The 23422-nt window shown below is 44.2% G+C and overlaps 1 protein-coding gene across 2 annotated transcripts in view; it reads right to left on the bottom strand.

The window, feature by feature from the left end:
- Positions 1-23422, bottom strand: part of CUL3 (cullin 3) — a 65225-nt gene that overhangs the window by 37668 nt on the left and 4135 nt on the right. The window contains exon 2 of one of the 2 annotated variants that reach the window (XM_006020746.3): positions 12456-12569. The exons of the other annotated variant lie outside the window; for it this stretch is intronic. Coding sequence (XP_006020808.1) covers positions 12456-12569 — 114 coding nt within the window. The remainder of the gene's footprint in view (positions 1-12455; positions 12570-23422) is intronic. 2 annotated transcript variants of the gene reach the window in all.

Raw genomic sequence — 23422 nt, 5'->3', positions numbered from 1 at the left:
CTTGTCAAACCAACCTGGTGGCCTTCTACGACCAGGTCACCAAGTCCTTGGATGCAGGTGTCACAGTGGATATAGTCTTTCTGGACTTCAGGAAGGCCTTCGACAAGGTCTCTCACCCCATTCTCAGTAAGAAACTAGGAGACACTGGTGTTGATGCCTACACGGTCAGATAGGTCACTAACTGGCTGGAGGGCCACACCCAGAGGGTGGTGGTGGACGGGTCTTATTCGACCTGGAGGGATGTGGGCAGTGGGGTTCCCCAGGGCTCGGTCCTCCGGCCCGCACTATTCAACATCTTCAGTGACTTGGACAAGGGGGTAAAAAGCAACCTGTTCAAATTCACAGATGACACTAAGATGTGGGGAGAAGTGGGAACACTAGAAGGGAGGAATAGGCTGCAATCGGACCTGGGCAGGTTACAGGGGTGGGCCGATGAGAACAGGATGGTTTTCAACACTGACAAGTGCAGGGTAATGCACCTGGGGAGGAGGAACCAGCAGCACACCTACAGGCTGGGGATCTCCCTTTTCACCAGGGTCGAGACAGAAAAGGATCTTGGAGTCATCATTGATGCCACAATGAACATGGGCCGACAAAGCAGGGACGTGGTCAGGAAGGCCAACCATACCTTGTCGTGCATCCACAGATGCATCTCAGGCAGGTCCAAGGAGGTAATCCTCCCCCACTTTGTGGCACTGGTCAGGCTGCAGCTGGAGTACTGCATCCAGTTCTCGACGCCGCACTTCAGGAGGGATGTGGCCAATATAGAGGGTCCAAAGGAGGGCCACCTGCATGATCAGGGGTCAGTAGGGCAGGCCCTACGAGGAGAGGCTGAGGGACCTGAACCTGTTCAGCCTCCAAAAGAGAAGGCTGAGGGGGGATCTAGTGGCAGTCTACAAACTAGTTAAGGGGGACCAGCAGGCATTGGGAGAGTCCCTGTTCCCCCGAGCACTCCCGGGAGTTACAGGAAACAATGGACACAAGCTAGCGGAAGGTAGTTTCAGGCTAGACATTAGGAGGCGCTATTTCACTGTCAGGGTGGCTAGGACCTGGAACCAACTTCCAAAAGAAGTGGTGCTGGCTCCTACCCTGGGGGTCTTTAAACAAAGGCTGGACGAACATCTGGCCGGGGTCGTTTGACCCCAGTACTCTTCCCTGCAATGGCAGGGGGTCGGACTAGATCTCCTCAGGTCCCTTCTGACCCTATGAAACTATGAAACCTCCTCCTGCCCCCCCACCACACAGAACATAGGCTGAGGCCTGGTCATGCCCGGCAGACCAGCTCCAGCAGGGAGTGGGGGAAGTCTTTGGAGGGCCTTCTCGGTTCCCTCCCCTTTGGCAATGGCTGGCAGCCATGCTTTAGCACCCCTCAGCTTCTGGCTTGAGCCACTTCAGGCTTGTGACCACATTTCCTGAATTAAAAGTGAATATGCATTCACTTGCTAATCAGTTTAATCTCTGCAGTTTACACTAACCTGCAAAGACTGAATCAATTCAGCCTCAGGCTTTTTAACTGTCTGTACTTAGCCTTGATGTGCAGCTATGTCAGAAAGGTGCTTCATGTAGCTACTTCACACTGCTTAGTGAAAGGACCAATTGTCCTCAAGTCAATTAGCCTAGACCAGAGATTTTCAAACTTTTTGAGCTGAGCTCCCCTTTGAGTTACAGTTTTGTTCACATGCCCCCCTCACCCGCAAGGAGCAGTGCAGCCAGGCACAGGGCACCCCTCATGCTAGGAGACACCACAGCTTGCCTCAGCTCAGCTGACTAGGCTCTACCTACTATGGCTCCAGCGCCCCCTGCCTTGGTCCTGCTGAGGCTCTAGGCTGTGCACCCACTGCGCCTGGCTCCCAAAAGTACAGCAGCCCACTGGTGGAGCCTGCCCAGGGCTCCCTGCTCCTGCATCCCCCTGTGAGACTGTAGAGGCACTGACTCCTTACAGACTTCTTGTCTGTGGCCCACTACGCTGTGCCTCCCTCCACCAAACATTCCTTCATGTCCCCCCCAGGAGGACACACCCCACAGTCTGAAAACTGCTGGCGTAGACACTTCTTCTGGTTAAGGAGGCAGCATGCCTGAGCAACACTTGTACTTTTGGGCCCAGCACAGTAAGTTTACTGTGTGTAAAGAAAATTCACATGGCTATCAATGCTGACTTAAACTAAGTTAACATGGAGCTTGCAGAGCCAGAGGCAGCAGCCAGACTGAAAGAAAACATACGTGCACTATCCTCTTAAAACAAGACAAAGCAGCTGCACTGAAAGGAATTGTTTCCTGCTCACAGTGCCTGCCTGAAGTTCCTAGAAGTATGCTTACACCTGAAGACATGACTGCTATGCTGTTGGGCTTCCTAAGATGGACAGCAGAGCAGTGGAGACACGGCAAGACTAACTTCTGCATGGTCTAACTCAGAGGCGGGCAATTATTTCAGGTTGAGGGCTGCTTAATGAGGTGGTGAGCTGTTGAGGGCCGCAGGCATAGCCCCACCCCTTGACAGCTGCCCTGCCCCCTGGTCACCATCTTGGGACCAGAAGTCCCACCCCTAACCCCTGACTTTTACCACTGGAAGCCCTTCCCCTTGACCCTCAGAAATACTCCTTTTGGAAAAGGGGGAGGGGGGGGGAGGGTTGCCATCTTAGAACCTAAAAAAAACCAAATTATATGCTAAAGGTCAAGCACGTACTATAACATTTTAATTTTATTACAAAAAATATTTTTGTCATGATTTGTGTTTGCATACAGTATATAGAGGTGACTGCATAATAACTCACCAATAAAATCTTAGTCTCGTTTACTGTGGGTGTGTGTAGGTGTGTGGTGGGGTGTGTACGGGGGCTTGTGAGAGAGTGTGGCTGTGTGCGGGGGGACACAGGGTACGGGTGTGAAGGATGGTGGGTGCCCACCCGAGCTCCATGCTGCTGCCAGCTTCAGCCCCACGCTCCAATCCAGCTGCAGCTCTGCCTCTGCCACTTCCAGACCTGCTGCCTGGAGCCAGCGGAAGACCGGGGAAGCAGAGCAGGTCCCTGGGGGCTGCAGCAGTAGCCCTGACCAGAAGCTACGTGCTGGCCGGGCCAAGCCCTTCCACCTACAAGGGTGGGAAACAGGTGCAATAGGGTACATTTGGAGGCTGTGTACATGTGGGTGGAAGGGCTGGGTGCCGCATAATTTGTTGGTGGGTTCCACAGGCCAAATGACAGTGCTTGGCAGGTTGCATCTGGGCCGTGGGCTGTATTTTGCCTGCCTCTGGTCTAGCTGCATGCAGCTGTTATCATGGATGTTTATACAACTTTAACTAATGCCTGTACTGTTATTTTTCTATGTGCAAGCTAGAGGGGATATTCATATGCAAGCCACAATCGCACATTTAAATGTAGCTAGCACACGCATACCAAAAGGCACGTGAACTCCACACCACTCAAAACAGGGTTGCAGCTTATGCTTCACAATATTTTTAATTATTTGAATCTGCCTGCCCATTCAGTTTTTCAAGTAAGCAAAGATATTCTACAATTTGGCACTGGCTGCTAGAGTTGAGGTATGGAAATCAAAAGCAGTACAATCAATTTACATGCATTATAAGATACAGTATAGCTAAACATCTGAATTTCAATGACAGAACTTGGAATGTGTCTTGTATGCTAGTACTGCTTTTATAAAACAACTACAAATCACAGAACCATGCTACCCTAAAATGGACCCACATTGAATTCAGATTGATGCCAAGTAAGTGGAGGGCACTGATAAACAAAAACAATAAAATGTTCTTTTAAAGCAGCCATAATTCAAACCTACTAAAATACTTTATTTTCAGATAGATTTTCAGCAGAAAATCAGATGCTATAACATGACTCTACAGCACCCATTTTTGCCAAAGACTGAACATTAGTATAAGACTGCAAGTATACTACCTGGACACTATACCTTTCTAAAAAGATATTATTAAATAAAAACCAGATGCATTTGAAATACAACATTAAAGTGGTAACACTTAAATGACAGAGGAAAGGTTCTCACTACAATGTCTGCTTGCCCACAAGGAACATACATGTATTTTTTCCTCAATTGTTAAGTTTACAATCTTCATGTTTTATTATAACCTTTTGCACTACTTTTCAGGTTTTGTCTTGTTTTTTTGTTTGTTTTTTTTTTAAGATGAAAGAGATTGATCTCATGTGTTTATCTGCTTTACTGTACAGCTAACAAGGATGTCAGTTGCAATGATAGTTTTATAATATGCATGCAGTTCCACTAAAACTGGAGCAGATTCACTGTATTTTAAAACTGTGGTTTTGAGTTAAAACCTGACATGATTTACTGACCGTCATTTTGAACTAACCCAGAAAGTATTTAAACAATTATTGCTAAATACAGTATTTATATGCGATGTAACATAGGTAGCTTCTTCCCAAGCACACCTGAAACAGTGATAAATAGAAAGAGGTAACGTTTGCTGAATTTTTAACCACACTACAACTAATGTTTATTGGAAGACTAAAGTCATATGCTGCCACCTAAAGGTCCATTTTAGCTTTATGTAGCATCAAAAAATACCTTTTCCAGTGGATACGCTCTGTCAAAGTAAAAAAGAAAAGAAAAGAACAAATCTCTAAAACTGAAGTACCTTGCCCTCGCGTACAAACTTCTTACTACTCTGAAAGAAAAATAGACAGGCAGTAACTTTAACTTTTTAAGGGATAGCTCCATATAATCCAGCCTTTCATATTAGACGATAAGCTTCACTTGTTAGTGTTCTTAGGAAAGGGAGGCAGGCTTCTGCAGGTCTTTAAAAGAAAACTGTTGATCCACTTAGTTCAATAAATTCTTAAAACATACATTTACATTTTTTTTAATTTAAAAGGACACAAGTACTACCTTCAGTACTGCTACTATTGGAAGCAAAACTATTGTCTTGTAGAAATCAAACAGATAGAAATCTATTAGGTTCTCACTGACAAGGGAAAGGCTATTGAAAAAGAGGAAGATAATTAAGTCATGTGGACTCTGCTGAACAGCTTTTAGTATTAAGAACAGTCAAATACTGCATTGAGAAGTTTCACAAAATAACACAAGTGCTAATTAGTACTATGCAAATTTATTACCTAGATTCAACTGGACATTCAAATTTCTTTTTGGCACTTTTGTTCCATATACATCTGAACACAAAGGCTTCAACCCTTACTAATGCATACAAATTAGAGGTAGCTGTCTCTCTTCTCAAGGTTAAATGGAGATGGCAAGACAAGACAAACTGAACACTTACCTGATCTTTCACACTGCATTAGCACCTAATGACTGCACTCAAGAAGCAAAGTATTGCTGATCTGTGCACATTCTGTATATAATAAAAAAAGAATCTGTATTCCCAATAAGCTTGCAACTGAAGCACCTATCACTCTCAAGTAATCATACCAATGATACAGCCATTGTTGGTATAAAATTCATCATGGGGACTTTTTCTAGACATTGAAGACTGGTAGCTAATTCAGTGAACTTCATAGTGTAAGCTATTTTTTAGTCACGTCACCTAAAGGATCACAGATTCTTAGTCTAAAACCAAAATAAATTATTAGATTCAGCCCACTTGCTTATCACAGGGCCAACATATCACCCTGTAGTTAACTTCTGGAGTGCACCCAAGAACTTAATTTGACAAAGGTACTTTTTCAAAAGAAGGCAGTTTAATCTGAAGGTGTCTAGAGAAGAATTCACCAATGCCCTCAGCAGTTCAGTCCAGCAATTTGTGCCTTATTTCTTCTTTGAATGCATCTAGCTTCAGCTAACAGCCACTGGCCCTTCCTATACCTTTCATCAGTAGATTAAAGAATCATTCATTACTCTCCTGTGAAGATTCTTCTCTACTGTAATTAGCTCATCCCTCAGTCTTCTTTTTGAGAAGATAAGGAGGTTGAGATCCTTAAGGATCTCCACGTAAGGGTAAGCATGCTACACGTTTGTAAGCCAGTGGTTCCCAACTTTTTAAACAGCGGGCCGGAAGTGACTGCAGACCAGCCAGTCACTTCTGGACATCCAGTCTGACAGCCAACCTTTCTATGGACTGACAGCCAACCCTTCACAGCCCAGGGGTTGGGAACCTCTGATGTCGGCAACCAGACCTGTAAGCTCCTCAGTGAACAGCTACATTTCACACGGACCATTTCCCACCAAAACAAGTCTTAATTATTTTCCTGGCATTGTATTAGTTATTAACTATCAGTCTAAGATTGCCTTTGCTGAGTGAGCTTCAAAAGGAAGAAAGAATACTAATACTAAGTATCAAGAAAAGCTAAGCAAACAGTACTAGCATTAACAAAATAAGCAACAGTCGAAGAAGTTGACAACATGCAAAACATCATGCAAATAGACAGGAAGAGGGAAGAAGTGACAAGAAAAATGATGAGAGAGCAGAGCATATGGTGCTTCCTGTTCTACAGTTTAAACCGGTGGTGCCCAACCTTCCAGCTGTGCAGGCCAGATGAGTGATGTGGGGTCACAAAATGAGCCTGAGTCCACATAGGGTCAGTAAATGGGGTCTGTCCACAGGTGTCATTCTGTGCACTGGCTTAATCTTACGCGCCCAAATGCAGCCATAGAGCGACTCCATGTGCTACGACAGGGCGATGTTATTCAGCGGACATGATTCCCCCACTGGTCCAGAAATTGGCAGCGCAGGAGTGACCAGTTTAAAGAAATTTGGTTTTCCCATGGCTGCATTGGTTTGTAGTTGATGGATTTTTCTCTCTAAAGCTGTTAATACTGCACAGTTCCCAAGCATTACTAAATCTGAATCGTATACAAGTAAAATGAACTTACTGTTGACCAGTGCAATGTAGTACCACATTTACCCAATCAGCATGGGGAAAAAAAGCCCCTCGTTTGATGATCGTATACAAGGAAAGATAACAGTCTACCATTAAACTGCTGTCAAAAAACATGGGCTCAGAAACAGAAAGCGACTAGGAAGTTTATTAAAATGCAGCCACTACTGAGCATGCCTATAAAACATACGACCCACAAGGGGTAAACATGCTGATGTGAACCTACAATAAGGACAGATTGGTGCAGTCCATCTGAATGAGACATAATAGTGCCCAGTGTATGCAGTCCCCCTCAGTGCTGACACTTAAGTCATAGTGAGCCACTACATGGGATATATTTCAACTTCCTCTTCTCTCCCATAGCTAAGCTGTACCTTTGCCCCCCGCCCCCCCTATTTCCAGTACTTCCTGTTTCTTAGCCAGCCCTAAATGGCTGGAAAATATCACAAAGCAGGGCCCCAAACAGTTCAATGAGAATCCCTCTGTTGCCCCCTGTCTCAGCCTGCTGCATATGACGAATGTGGCCCTGCCCTCCACAAGGTAGAGCTAGACGAGGCTGCCCTGCACCTCATCTGCATGTACATTTTGGAGGATCCTGGGAGGATCACAACAAAAACATCCAGTTCCAGTTATGAGTGCTGCTTAAAATTATGTTTATGGAGTACCCATGCTAAAACTACAGCAGTTTCAAAAAAGGTAAATTGCATCAGTTCTGCCCAAACTAAGCCTCTGGGTACCTGTTGTAATTTGCTTATATAAAAGTTTTGACCCTCCCTTTGAAAAAGTCGGGAGTAGAAGGGCAGAGAGCAAGGAGACCCCCCAAATTTATTTTCCCTGCTGTAGCAGAGGGAGGGGGACAAATTCAAGGCAAACTTCCAATAGCTAGATTCTATACCTTGAAAATTATGACAAATTTATAAATTTTCTATATAGAATCTAATTATTGGGGGCAGTCGTCTTATATTCAGTCATCTTATTTTTGAGTAATTACGTCTGCATCTGAACAAAAGCTCATTGCTAAAGCTTTTAACTTTTAGTAGCTCCTGAGCCAACTAGGTCATCTTTGTAGCTTCAAACTATCATCCATCTTGGTTTTATTGCATCAACTGATTGGCTGACCTGCTGTAGCACATGTTAAATTAAATTGATAACCAGGCAAAGCACTTGTTTAATCAACCAAACATGTTGACCGAGTAGGGGATAATAACCCATCTTGTCTTACTGCATAGACTTTTATGTTGAACTAGAATCCTTTCAGCTTGCATTATAGCAGCTTTAGTAAGCAGTCAGCTGTGTTAACTTTCAGTCAGGCCATATTAGCATAAGAGTCAGGGTAGTAGTGTAAAAAGAACTAAGTCACATGCGAGAGAAACATCTTGAAAAGGCTAGCCAGTCCTAGGACATCAAATCTTGATTAAGGGTTCATGTCAGTGCATTCTAGCTGACCAACAGGATGGCATACGAGCACCTCCTCTCTGACCATATTTGTTGAAGTTTCTATCAAATAATGTAGCAAGCCTTTGCTTGAGGAGGAGGAATAAAAATGGGCTCAGTACTCTGAGATGCGTTCCTCTGGCATCCTTTGCTGAGGTTCTCACCTGAAGGTGTAATGAAGATCCAATGCCTCTTAGAACTTAAGTCTGAATTTGGGCAAGACTTCCCTAACAGTCTAGCAAACTTAGTAATTCTTAAAATTTTAAGACTAAGCTGTAAGACTTCATATTTATGTTTGAATCATAAAAGAATATCTAGATACATACTGTGCTGTTATTTATTTGCTAGCAATATTAATAATTGGAAATCCTAAAGTTTACTTTTACATGTACTTGACTGAAAAACTGATTTTACGTAAGGACAGGAACTATCAAGACAGAACACCAGGCCTCCAAATCTACTGTAGGGGTCAACAACTAGCAGGTATTGCACAGGGTGTAATTTCAGATGCATGTGAAAAATTACACTGATTGTTACATCTACAGATATCACACAGATTGACATTTCCTTATTCTGTCAAAAAACTGGTATTCCTATCTTATTATGAACTGCATGTAACAGCAATAGATCAATCTTTTTGCTCTCTTATCCAATTAGTAATCTATGCCTTAGAGTAAAAGCTTTTCTGTTACTCCTGATCCCAAGACACAAAATTTGAGAGTTATCTTTGATTTCAGCTGATCTGTGCAGACTTATTCTCCTTAAATTTACTGATACACGTTAGTGAATCTTGATATAATCTATATTAAATTAATACCCAAAGTGAACATGATACATTCCTTTTATCTCTATATTTGGGTCCCACCTTTTGGCACTCTGGTTCTTTCATTCTTGCTAATCTACTGTAGGTAAAGAGAGACAGAATGGTCCAGCAGAATGTTGGACGAAGCTTCAAGTGTATTATTTACACTAGGCATGCAATGCACCTTTGTCTCAAAGCCTAACCTGCAAAATGAAAATTATTCTTTCCCAGCTAATTTGCAGATGGGCTGAGTATTAATTAATATTTGCACAGAATCTTGGAAATATAAAGTACAACATACTGCTATTCATTCTATGACTAATACCAGGGGCTGACCTGGTATTTCACTACTGTTTTTGTTTTGTTTTTTAAACAATAGCTGCTTAAAGTTTTATTATAGAATTAAAGCTCCATACACCAAAATATGATAAGACTTTCAGGAACTGATTAGTCATAACTTTTGTTCACTTGTAGAAGCATCTGTACTCATCCTCACTAGAACTGTTATTCTAAATATTGGCCCATTGGCCCAGCCTACTGAAACTCACCACTAAAACATGTATGTTCAATACTATTACAAATTTTAAATGAGAACTGGAATTTCTTCCTGGTTGGGGCTTAACAGTTTTGTAATCATTACTGCAAAAAGCACGTCCTTAAAAAGCAAACATTACTAAAAAATAAATCTTGTAAGCAGGTTAGCAGTACTGACCAGAAAAATCAATATAAACGACACAAAATTCAAACCTTCACACAGTTTTGGAACATACACTGTTGCACATATTACAGAAGCAGCAGACATTTTGGAAAGGAAATTCTGTTGTACCCAAAAGAATATTAGGCACTTTAGATATTCAATATCAAATTTTCTGCACTTACCAGTGTCAAGCTTAAATGCTGAATTAAAAAGTTACTTAAAATGAAAGTGTTTTCAGTCTCCTACTCTCCATTCAATACTTTTTAGTCAGCTAAATTAAAAAGGTTATCACTAGTAAGGCAAAAAGCAGTTGACCCAAGTACCCACCTCTAGTCCAGCACCGTCTGCTGACATAAACTATGCCAGCGGTCTCCAACCTTTTTATGGTGAAGATTGCTTTTTCTAAGTAAAGGGCACCCCAGGATTTACTGCCCCGCCCTGCCTCCCCGACCCCCAGATGAGCCGCCTGGGCTCTGACCCCAGTCACCCAGCCTGGCCCAGGCAGCAGGGGGCATGGCTCAGCTCAGCCACATGCGTTCTGTCGCTCCCAATCGTGGAGCTTCTGACAGACTGAGATCGACTCTCAGAGGCTCCATAAATCGACCAGTCGATTGAGATTGACTGGTTGGTGACCACTGAACTATGCCATTTTCCAAAAGCATGTTTTACCTCTTCACCAAGAAGTCAAACTTCTTTCCTGGGAGTTCGAACACAAGCCTTCTACTAAGACCTTAGCTACTGACTAACTGAAACAGACTACTCTACAAATCCAAAAAGGCCTCTATTATCCAAATTAAAAGATCATCTTTGTTAGCTAGTGGATACAGAAGATTCCTTAGGATAGCCTCCTATCAGATGGTTTCAATATGTTCACATATGTATTCTAATGGCCCTGTCCCTGTTCCACAACAAAAGAATGTATTGAAGTTGGGCTGGGCTCAGCATTATCCAAAATAAGACTTAACACTTTGCTTAATTACAACCTATTTTCTTTAAACTCAGCTAGCACATGAAGGCTAGAGATGGACATTACACATAAACTGGTTTACGTGATCAGAAACCAGTTTAAACCTGTAACGGAAGAGATGTTCAGTGCACATAAACCAGTTTTAAAAATGGCTGAAACTGGTTTGATATAAACTTGGTTGAATGTAGTATCAGAATACTGATACTTAACTGATTTGGGTCAAACTGGTTTATGCAATGCCTGTCCCAGACTTGTTACTGGTTTAAGTTAAATCAGACTTCTCTAGCATCCCAGTTGCTTTGCAACTCTGGGTGGGACTCTGCTCACTGCTCCAGCCCAGCAGGACTGCCCCTCCCCTCTCCTCCCTGGCTGGAGCTCTGGCAGATACTGCAGGTACAGCAGCATCTGCCTGGCTTCCTCCTACTCCCCTCCCTCTTACCCTCCCATGCTCCCTCCGTCTCTGCCTTACACAGACACCTCAGTATTAGCTAGCATACCACATGCTGGCTGCAGTCCGTGCTGTGGGAAACTAGGCAGACAGGACAGTACTGCTTAGGGCTTTCTGGAGCTAATCAACAGGTGGCTGGTAATGTCCCTCCAATCCTTCTTTGGAAAAAGTTGTTTAAGAAGAGCTTGAAATAATGAGAGATCCTTTTGTTTTGCTGATAGGGTGATAAATGCTCCCTGCTGTACAAGTAAATCCCTGACTGGCCCCATTGCTGACCAGGAAGGGGATAGACCCCTCCCATATCAGACCATTCTGCCAGGGCCTGGCCACACCCCGCCCCCCTCAGCTCAGCACTATGGAAGGGAAGGGAGGGCTGCTCTAGTGCTCCCCCCACACCAGCTTCTAGCCTGAGCCACTGCAGGCATGTTCCCGCATTTTTTTTTTTTAGTCCAGAGGGGATGTTGGTAGGGTTACAAGCTGATTCAGCCTAGGCAGGTTAGACTAACCTGCAAAGATTGAATCAATTCAGCCTCAGGTTTTCTGAATGTCTATCCCTAGCCATATAGTCAGAGGAGACTTGACTACATGGAAAATGTGAAAAGAGAACCACCATCAGGTTTTGTGTTATAGGGAAACATTAAACACATCAAAAAGTCAAATCAGAATAATGCTTGTGTCCTCCTCTAACTTTGAGATAGTTGGATTAGATTACCACCAAAGTCTGAAAAGGTATATTTTTGACAATTTCTAAACCACTCAGTTACAAAGCCAAACTTAGAGATGATAAAGACATGATTTCATAGTGGATTCTGGCTGCAGCGCAACCTTAGATGTACGTTGAGTGCTAACACCTACCAAGTAACAAGCAGCAGTTACATAAAAAGTTGAAAATATCATGCAACATCTTAGGATAGGATACTAGACTACCTATGAAAAGGAAATATTCTTCTCTTTGGCACTGAGAAAAAAACAAATCAGAATTGACTGCTTAGCTACACACAAAAATAAGCCAGGTATGTTAAAACAATTACATTTTATTTTGTTTGGCTTTGGAAAGCCTTTTCACTCCAGAAGCACAGGGTGACAGCAAAACACATTTTCAATCATTTCTCTTCTGCCACTGTCTTCTCTATAAAGGTTTTAATAGTTTATCATTGAGATCAAGTATTTATCTTAAAAAGCAGAGTACTGCTCATGTTTTATTTATCACCCTCTAAATAGCCCCCGTGATGTACAAGAAATGAGTAGTTTACCTTATGCATGGCAAAAAATATAATACTGCAATTACGCACCATATACATCAGAATGTCTCTAATCATCACCATAGCTGTCTGATGATCATTCCATGCTTGGTTTAGTGTTTGAAGAAAGTTGTTATTCAATGAATTTAGCACATCTTCTCGCACCTGTAACAGAACAGAAAGATACTGGCATATTACCTATCAGTTCTTGCTATTTAGATTGAGGTCTCAAAAGTTCCATTTCAAATCTAAAGTTCCCTGCTCTCTACAGATCTGCTGTGCCACTATCTCAAGTATCCCAGATACTAAGAGCTAGACACTTGTTGAGTTTAAAGAAGATCAGTAGAGATAGATTCTCAGTGCCATTGCTAGAATCAGACCAGAGATTACTAACAGTATCTGCTTCCAAGATATTGTCCGAATTCTCAGAGTAAGAATAAAGTAACTTATTTTTTCTAGCAAGTATTTTTCTTTTATTTATTTCTGAACTGACACTTATTTAATGTCAGAACTAAGTGACTATCATTGGATATACACCTGTACTTTGTTCTGTTGATATTCACTGCAAACAAAATTAAGTAACTGTTTCATTTCTGCAAGATTAATCCTTAATACAAATAAAAACTATGCAAGTACACTTTAGACCAATTATTCAACTATTCACTAAATACAAGAAAAATAAAAAGGAAATTTTTCTAACCCAAGACATTGAGACATAAAACATTACTAGTTAATGCATAAAAGATACTTATTGCCAACAAAAACATGTTAATGTGCATCAGCCCAAAACACCAGAAAATGCTCTAAAATATTACTATTGAAAACAAGTTTAGATGGAACAACCAACTTGGCAAATCTAGAAGGGCAGGATTCAGAGATACCGGGGAAGGTCAGATAGCAGGGACTGGCAAAAAAAAACAAACTGAAAAGAGCATTCTATGAGTAAGAGAGGCTACCTTAGACCAGAGCTTTGACGTATCCCAGTGATTAGCTTGCAGCCAAATGGGATACTGAGAGCTGTTGATCTGCAGCTTTTACTTTGAAGGATAAGTCTTCTCTGATCAGGTGACGCTTATTGCTAGTCTTGTGCAGCTGATCATAGTGGCACCTTTTGAAATAAACGTTGCAGCAAACTGGAGCATATCAGTGGTCCCACACTGCTGTTTGTTGCAGCTGTGTGTCCACCCAGTTCACAAACCTTTATCTGGATGGGGGAGGTTGGAACTGTATCTTATTTATTGTAGCAGGGATCTTACACAAAGAAACCACAGGCCAGGCTCTCTCACTGGTCTTTTGGGTTTCCCCCACCATGTACTAGTACAACTTTGCAATGTTTGGGTATTTAAATGCCAAATAAAAACTTACCAGTCCAACACCACAAATTCCTCCATGGGTTTATCCATATTTTGGGCTCAGGTATGATGCACTGTAAGTATACCTCCTCCTTTAAGATATCGTTTCTGCCCTTTCTTCTAGTCCAGCTGTCAGCAACCTTTTTGGACTGGGAGCTGGAGTGACCCAGTTTGGGTCAGTGATGGCTAGGCAGATGCAGAACTGCCCCCACCAGAACCAATGGTTCTGTGGGCTAGATCCACTCCACAGATCATAGGTTGTTGACCCCTGGTTCAGCTCTATTACTAGTCAGAATCCTCTCCTTTCCTAAAAAGAAAGCTAGTCTGTGCTGGGAGATGGTCAAGTACCCCTTATCTATAGGCTAGCAATTAAAATCCAGCTCTATACACAGCTTCAAGTAAAAATCATAAGAAATGCTAAACTGAAAAATGGAAGAGGTGTTAAGTATATGGACAATCCCTGGCCAAATTAGATGTTTTATAATGTATTACTAATTATCCACATAAAGTAATGCAATCTGTAAACTAGTTAGAGTTGTTTTTATACCCTGTAGGCATTTTGCATTTCCCCCCGCTCTTTTTTCTTTATAAAAGCAACTATACTCCATAAATAGCATGCCTATTCCTCCTTAATAAAAACAGAGACCAAAAGCCTTTGGATAGGGAAGTAAAAAAGAAACACTGCTGGGAGAACTACATAATTAAAAATTAACACATTTTTATTTTTAAAATGCTGGCTTTACTGGCTCATACACAGGCAATAAAGGCACTGAATTTCCCTGGCTAATGTTAGTATTTGTATATTCCAAGTGTGTATAACAACTGCTGAAGATTTCATGTAGTTACTTTATTTGGGAACAGTCTGAAGACTCAAAAGAACTTCAGGTTTAAGCTTAATATTTAAATCCTTTTCCAAATAATTACCTTCTTGTAGCATCAAGATTGGGAGCATATTCAGTATCCGTCACTGAATATGTTTTCCTGTAGTTTCCCCCCTCCCCCCATATTACACTAGAGATAAAGTTGCTGGAACAAAAAGGCCCTGCTAGGACAAACTTCTTGTTATTTTTGTTAAATAACTCTCTCTTTTTCTTTCTCCCATAACACCTTTTATTCTCAGGTGCGACTGTTTAATCAGCTTGGTGATCTAAAGTCTGGGGCAGAGGGGTCCAAGGACCCAAAGATATTGGCTCCTAGTCTAACAGTCTAGATAAACAAGTGCGCTTTAAATCCCAACAACACTCGCTTCAAACTGAGGGAAGTACTTCATGAAGACATTTGTCTTGGGTGCGAATACACTGATAACTGCACTCTGAAAACCAGGATAAGCATCTTGCAAGAATAGCCATATGAAACTGTATCACACGTACACCGTTTTTTTTAATGAAAGACCAATAATTAAACAGTTTTATTCAACAGCTAGATGTTCCCAGTTATGGGAAGATAGAAAAATGCCATCAGAAAAGTCTGTATTTCCTGTTAACTAAGGATTTGGAATGTTTCTAAAAGTACAGCTCATATAAAGATGGTTTTAAGAGTGCAAAAAAGATGATCTAAATCTTTCCACCTTATTTACTAATAAATACTACTTCTTCCCCTTAAGGCCACCATAATTTTGAATCACAGCACAGGAATCTGTAGTCACTTTATAGCCCTGCTCACCATATAACACAAATCAATGGCTTGGAGTTATATTATTTCATCTACCATGACCAGGGGCTTGTCTACACAGATATTTTACACATGCTTATATTATGAAGACTTTGACAAACTTTTGGAACAGGAAAGAACCATGCTTTGTCTTGGATGGCCAATGGACAAGAAAACTCCTGTCATAAATATCTGCCTAACATGCCCAAGTATGGCAGCCCCCATACAGGTAGCCCTGAACACCCAGCCAGCACCCCTAACTAAAATTAAGCTGATAGCAATACTGTAGAAGTCAGCAAAAATATCACTACAATAAATTGTTAATACAGCATCTTTTGATCGAAACCTGATTTTTTAATTATTACCAGTGTTGGACATTGCCACACTGGACAAATGTGAGCTAGACCCCTTTGCAAGTTTTATCCTCTCTTCTTCCGAATTTCTATACATGCTCAAAATGCAGCTATAGCTGACAGAAATGTAAGTTAGCTTCCCAGCTTTCCAGTGCAAACTCCTGCTGACCTCCACCCTTCACCAGACTGCCCCACCCCCAACATGTACATTTCCTCAGTTCTCTCTCCTGACCTCCTTACGAAGTCAATCACCTAGCCCAGATGTGTGTTCAAAAAGGTGTCCTCCTCAGTACAGTCAGCTTGCCCATTTCCTTCCTGCCCCAATGCTAGCCCCATCCCACAATGCCATGTGGTCACCAACCAACTGCATGAGATTAAAAAAATAATACTTTATTATGGAAATGAGCTTATTGACAGCGAAGCACCCAGTAGTTCTATTATACAGTACACAGCACATTTTAATCATGAAGGAAGTTAAGTCAGTATACCAGTGCATGTTTGTTACCAATACAAATCTTAGTGAGGCTTTTTTTTTTAATAGTACATATCTCAGACTTTTTTTTTTTTTTTTTTTTTTAACTCTTAGGAAAGCATTTACAAAGGTATAAAATAAACAAAAGACTTTAATGCATTTTAAAAACTACATTGTTGCAATAAGCAAACTAGACATGGTATTTACAAGGCACTTGCAGTTATCTCCCCAAATACCTGAAAGTCCTTGTATGGTGGAGCAAGCTTTGAGCACATCTGCAGGGAATTTTAAATGGATTTTTAGACAAAAGTGCCTTAGTAAGTCTCTAATGTTGCAAGGCAGAGCTGGTTTTTCCCTGGTTTCCAAATAAGTAACTATACCATTCCAGCCACACAGAAGTAACTGACTGAAATAATGAACTACAACCTTCGAAAGCAAATTCCATCAAGGCTGCTACTCACTTTGAGCCTCCTTTTGCTTTGGCACACCAATGCTTGCACTACTGCCTCAGGGTTCACCATCCCCACTTCTATAGCCTCTGGAGAGCTCCAGTCAGGAGTAATGGTTCATTTCTAGTACACAGCAGCTCCCATTCCGACAGCACAACAGCCCACTATGGGAACCGTATTCCTTGAATTCCTCCAGCCCAGGTGAAACGCCAACTCCTAACACACAGAGATTCCCAAGACATGGCCAAGAAGAAAGGCTAGTCACAGCAATTGTTGAGCCCTTCTGCAGTGAAAAGACAGTTCCAAGATCAGTGAACTGCTATGTTCCTTAGCCTTTAGTTTATACAGCTGTTGTTACCACATTAAAAAGGGGGTTTTTTTGTTTCGTTTTCTAATCTCATGCAGGGCAGGCCTTGGATTTGAGTTTATGCTTCCATCTGCCATTACTGTAGCAAGGAACTCAGAGTGCCTGTACACGAGCATGAAGGCTGCTCTGATGCACTGTAAATAAAGCACGTCAATTAATTGAGTCTGCTGGAGCGTGGTTATTACTGCATTCCAGCCAGCCTCTTAGTCTTGCGTATCAGAGGGCAGTAATCAATGGCTCTGTGTCTAGTTCACAGCCGGTATCAAGTGGAGTGCCCCAGATGTCAGTCGTGGGGCCAGTTTTTTTTCAATGTCTTCATCAGTGACCTGGAAGATGGCATAGAGGGCACCCTCAGCAAGTTTGCAGATGACACCAAGTTGGGGGGAGTAGTAGATACACTGGAGGGTAGGACCAGGATTCAGAGTGATGTAGATGAATTGGAGGATTGGGCCAAAAGGAATCTCGCGAGGTTCAACAAGGACAAGTGCAAAGTCCTGCAATTAGGACAGAACAATCCCCTGGACCAGTACAGGCTGGGGAGTGAGTGTCTGGGCAGCAGCTCTGCAGAAAGTGACCTGGGAAGTTACAGTGGACAATAAGCGGAATATGAGCCAGCAGTGTGCCCTTGCTTCCAAGAAGGCTAACAGCAAACTGGGATGCATTGGTAGGAGTGTTGCCAGCAGGTCAAGGGAAGTGATTATTCCCCTCTACTCACCACTGATGAGGCCACATCTGGAGTACTGTGTTCAGTTTTGGGCCCCCCACTACAGACAGGATGTGGAAAAATTGGACAGTCTCTAGCAGAGGGCAACAAAAATGATGAGGGGACTAGAATACATGACTTCTGAGGACAGGCCGAGGGAACTGGGCTTATTTAGTCTGCAGAAGAGAAGACTGAGAGGGGATTTAATAGCAGCCTTCAACTACCTGAAGGGAGGCTCAAAAGAGGATGGGGCTACACTGTTGTCAATGGTGGCAGATGACAGAACAAGGAACAACCGTCTGAAGTTGCAGCAAGGGAAGTTTAGGTTAGATATTAGGAAGAATTTTCTCACCAGGAGGGTAGTAAAACACTGGAACAGGTTACCCAGAGAGGTGGTGGACTCTCCATCCTTGGAGGTTTTTAAGACCCAGCTAGACAAAGCTTTGGCTGGGACCATCTACATGGGGATGGTCTTGCATTGACCAAAGGGTTGGAACAAGATGATCTCCTGAAGTCCCTTCCAACCTAATTTTCTATGTTTCTATGATCAGCGTCCCCACACTTGAGTGAGCTTTAGTTCAAGTGCCCCCGCTGCCATTTCTAAGTTTGGGGACACTGATACATGATGCTGAGGCACTTTAATTAGACCGGCTCTTGGAGGCGGAATAATTAAAGCACCTCCCCACCCCCTAGAACACAAGTAAAAGTGAGGATTAGGCCAGGCACATAATCCAAAACTTCACATCCTTTCCACAAAATAGGCATGCAAAGCATCACTGTACTGTGTCCCTAAAGCAAGGCAATTATTTTGGCTGGAGGGCCGCTTAAGGAGTTTTGGTGAGCTGTCGAGGGCTGCAAGGGTGGCCCCAGCCCCTGGTCGTCATCTTGGGACTGGAGGTCCCACCCCCAACCTCCAAAGTTTGCCATTGAAAGTCCTTCTCCTTGCCCCTGGAAGTACTCCTTCTGGGAAGGGACTTTGCCAGCTTAGAACCAGAAAAAAACCCCTCCCCCCGGGGACCCCCCCCCCCCCCACCCCAACAAATTATATACTAAAAATCAAACATTTGTAATAATATTTTAAAATTTTATTTCAAAAATTTTTTTTGTCCTGATTTCTGTGCATTTGTGCTGTATATATAGACGTGATTGCATAATAGCTCAAAATGAAGACCTACTCTTGTATATATTGTGCGGGGGTATTGGGTTTGTGGGGAGTTGTATATGTATGTGGGGGGAAAGGGGGGGTACGTGTGGGTGGGTATGGGGGGTTTGTGGGGATGTGTGTGTAGGTGGGTATGGGGTCTGTGGGACGCTATGGCATGTGTGGAGGGGTAGGGTGGCTAGGGGTGTGTACGCGGTGTGTGCGTGCAGCTGTAATCAGGGTGCCCCCCAGGGGCATGCAGGTGTGAGTGTGGGGGAGGGTGTGGGTGGGTGATTGTGTGTGGTGGAGGATGTGTTTGTCAGATCTGTGGGAGGAGGGAGGGGGGGGTCTCAAGATAATGTTGAGTATGCGTGGGAGCCCAAGCAAGCGCCCCCCTGAGCCGGTCAGCACCTGCCCCTGCCCCCAAACCGCAACAGCCCAGAGCCCGCACACCCTGCGGCATCTCCCTTGCCACTGCCAATAGCATGCAGCCCCAGCACCACAATTTTTGGTGCAGCTGCCTAGAGCACGCACCATACCAGACTGGTGTGCGGCTCCGTCACCTCTGCCTCTGGGCTCCCTGGGGCTGCTCCACACTGTCACTGCTGCCATGCAGGGCAGCCTAGAGGTGGCAGTGATGGAACCACAGGGCAGCCTGGGGTGGGGCGGCCGCCAGGTGGCTGCACCTAAAACTTCCCGGCAGCAGCAAGGGGAGGAGCTGTTTCCCTCTTCCCCGCCCTATGCTGAGCACCAGTTCCTTTCTGGTGCTGCCACTGCTGCTGCCGTTCAACCCAGAGGGGTGAGCCCGGAGCCAGCACTGGATTCCAACACGGATTCCGGTTTATTGGAGAAAACGTGGATTTCCCTTGGCGGGGCCCCGGTTCCTTTCGGGGCCTGCCACTGCTGCTGCCGTTCAACCCAGAGGGGTGAGCCCGGAGCCAGCACTGGGGCCCGGGCTCAGCAGTGGCAGTGCGAGAGAGAAATTGCTAGTCAGCGTGGGGCAAAAGCAACTCCTCCCCCTTGTCAGCGTTTCCTGGTGCAGCCACCCAGAGCCTGCGCGGGGCTGCCCTGTGTCTGCTCTGCTTTGCCACCACTGCTCCATGGGGCAGCCAAGAAGCAGCAGTGATGCGGTGGAGATGAAGGGCAGTCCAGCGTGGGCTCCAGGGAGCTACAATTCAATGTGCTGGCAGCGGTGAGGGGGAGGGGCCACTTTTGCCCCACACTGAGCAGTAGTTTCTTTCCTGCACTGCAGCAGCTCAGCCTGGGTGGGCAAGCCTGGAGCCAGTGCAGGGTGTACAGAATCAGGGCTGCAGGTGCTGGTACCTGCCACTACCGCGGGGCTAGGGACAGTGGTGGCAGCAGCCAGAAGGAGCCAACCCAGCCATGCTGCATGCCCAGGGGATGGCAGGATGCGCCACAGCAGAGCGGTGCCTCTAGGAGGTGGGACCAAGGAACCCACTGCAGGATGGACAAAGCCCTTCCATGGGCCAGATCTGGTCTGTGGGCTGTATTTTGCCCACACCTGCTCTAAAGAGAGATGGGGTTTCACTCAGTCTAGTCAGCGCATCCTGAAAGTCTGGTACCTCTGCTTTCCAGTGCACAGCAGGACTTCTCTTCTTCGCTCTTGCAGATCAAAGCATGTAGTTATAATTCAAAGCAGGTGTTGTTCAGCTGCATCAGGGTTTCTAGCTAGCTATTACCATTTACCCTCCAATTTCCCAAAGGAGAACTATTTAGTTAGACAGTAGCCAAACAATTCTTTTCTGCAGTCCAAACATCCAGTGAAAGGCTTCAGTGGCACTACTAGCACCATAAGCAAGGCACTGAGAATAAGAATGCTGACACCACTGACATCCGCAGAATTACCTTTACTAGTAAATGGCCCTATCTGTATAAAAGAAAAGCAAGAGTTTCTTAAAATCTCGAGAATACGAATTGACTGAGATCAATGGTATTAATGCTGTCAAGAATGACACAATGGTGAAACACACACTGGACCACAAGAGAGAAGTACCTGTTTCTGAACTGCAGGACATAGTATTGGCACAGGCAAATAGTCAGAATGTGGGTCAACTCCCACATATGTGCAAAGACACCAATAAACTCCAAAGGACTGGGCAGGCTATATAACATCACCTTTTCAGTAGCAGCATACACCTTCATCACAACAGCCTCAACTTGGTTAGCAAGTAACCAATACCAATTGGGAGTCCTGGGTTCCCAAATGGCAATAAGCACTCATTTCTGAATGGTATCGGACTTCTCACATCACTGTGCTACTTTTATACCTTTGGAGTAAGCTCTCCACAGATTTCCCAGAAAAGACCTGAAGTTCTGTAGATACTGTTGGACATCCCAGGTCTTCAGTATAGCCTGCCCCACCAGCTGGTGACAGAAGAGGTGCTGCACAGAGCGAAGCTGTTCCTAGGAAAAATCCTTCCTCGGGCAGTTTCTCAATCTTCCTACTCTCCTAACCACATTCTAATTCTCCAACTGGGGTGGATGAAGTGAGAAGGGGCTGAGAAACTGCAGCAAACTTCAACTGCTGATAAAATGACTGGCTTGGAAAGCTGCAACTGGCCAGTGATATTTCAGATACATCCGCACAAGCTGCAGTGTATGCCTAACTACCAATATCACAGCACCAAAATGTTTCCTCTAACAAGTTAAAAACCTAGAAAAATGGAAGAAGAAGAACATGGGGCAGTCACGACTTTCACCTAGCTCCTACTAGAATATTCCAGCATGCACTGCAGGAACAATCCCACAATGCAGTCTGGCAGTAATACCCAAGAACCTAGGATTATCAACCAAAATACTGGGTTCATATTTTGGAGAAAATACCCCCACATAGAAGCAATGATGTGTACTAAAGTAAAAAGCTGCTGTTTATCCTTTTCTGCTAACAAGACAGCTCTTCCTGAGCTTTTCTTAGAATTTTTCAGGTTGTCCCAGAATCCTATCACCAGCTTTTTTCATTTCCTTTTTAACTAGCAAGAAAATTTAGTATTTCTGATTAGCACATTGGCAATAAAGATGCTAAAGATATTTACACGTGCATTTAAGTTTTTCTAGGCTTACATCAACGTATGGATTGAAAACTAAGGGTGTAACGCTTCAGAATCTATAAACATCCCCTATGTTTACAAGGCTGAGAGTCAGCATAAGAGTTTGAAGCTTCTGGGCTTTTAAGGAAATCAAACTCTCTCCCTCTAATCTTAAACACAGAGGCTATTTTTTTAATAAAAAATAATCAAACGCTGTTACATGGACTGTGCTAGTTATGACATTTCTTTTCTTATAGGGTTCAAGATGCAACATAGCAAACAGTCCAGTCATGTAATGTCCCACATGATAATGTTTAGTCCAGCTAGTCTAGCCCCATGAAGTGACATTCTGATCCCCTTCTTCTACCTGATCTCCTGCTCTGCTTTCTACTCCTTACTCTACAATCCCTGCCCAACTTCCTCTGCTTTCTGCTTCCTATCATGTGTCACCTGCCCGATCTGCACTGCTTCCTGCCCAACCTGTTGCTGCGCTATCTGTGCCCTCCCCAGTGTCCCATGTGCCACACACTGAGGCTGACTATACTACTTGTGCTACAGGTTGGCCACTCCTGAGCTAAAACATGTGGGATCAAGATGTCAGGGAAAGTATTATGGTGAGGCTAAAAAGACAGGTCAAGGGCAAGAACAGTGAGACCAGTTCAACTATGATGTGCCACAGAAGGCTTAGAAGCAATAGTGAGGGTAGTTTTCACATATGGTTTTATATTTAAATTTTATACTGACAATATTTCAATGTCACTGTTCACAGATAGTATTAATGATCAGCAAATATGACTGAAGTCCATAATCAGCAGAGATCTGGGTTTTCCGTTTCCCATGGAAAAACCGAGAAAACCACGGATTCCGGTTTATTGGAGAAAACGTGGATTTCCCTTTTAGCAGAGAAATCTGCGGATTCTCCGCTTTTGCAAAGAGCTCTTGCAGGCTGACACAGCTCCAGCCTGCAAGAGCCAATTGCAGAAAGGATGGGAAACCCCCAGCCCTGCCCAGAGGGGGAGCGAGAGGGGAAGGGCAGGGCCTGAGCCTCTGAGGCAGCCAAGGCTCGGCTCAGGCTCAGACTTGCCCTTCACCCCTGTAGCTTGGAGGTAAATGGGGCTTGGGGCAGGGCTGAGGAAGATGGTTGAGGGCTGAGGGAGTGGGGGGTGCTGCTGGCCCCAGGCAGCACACTGCAGCCGGAAGCAAGGCCAGGGGGTGAGGGCAGGGGTGCCCCTCTACGGGGGGCTTTGCGGGCAAGCGATGCAAGACGAAGTGTGGTGGTGCCTGCCATGTGCAGACTGCACACATGCTGCCTGGCCAGGGGAGGGGGAGAAGGAGGTTGGCATGCGGCAAGCTGCACAGCTCCGTGACCGGCTCTGCAGTGGCGGCGAGGGATGGTGGCTAGGGGGGGGCGGGGGAGCTCGCATGAGGCGGCCGTTGCCACTTACCTGTAGGGCCCGTGCCAGCAGTGATGGCCACTACCTACA

Source organism: Alligator sinensis, unplaced genomic scaffold (genome assembly GCF_000455745.1).
Source record: "Alligator sinensis unplaced genomic scaffold, ASM45574v1 scaffold596_1, whole genome shotgun sequence".
Classification (NCBI taxonomy): Eukaryota; Metazoa; Chordata; order Crocodylia; family Alligatoridae; genus Alligator; species Alligator sinensis.
The sequence above is the reverse complement of the archived record's forward strand: the minus strand, read 5'-3'. Positions and strand labels throughout refer to the sequence as shown.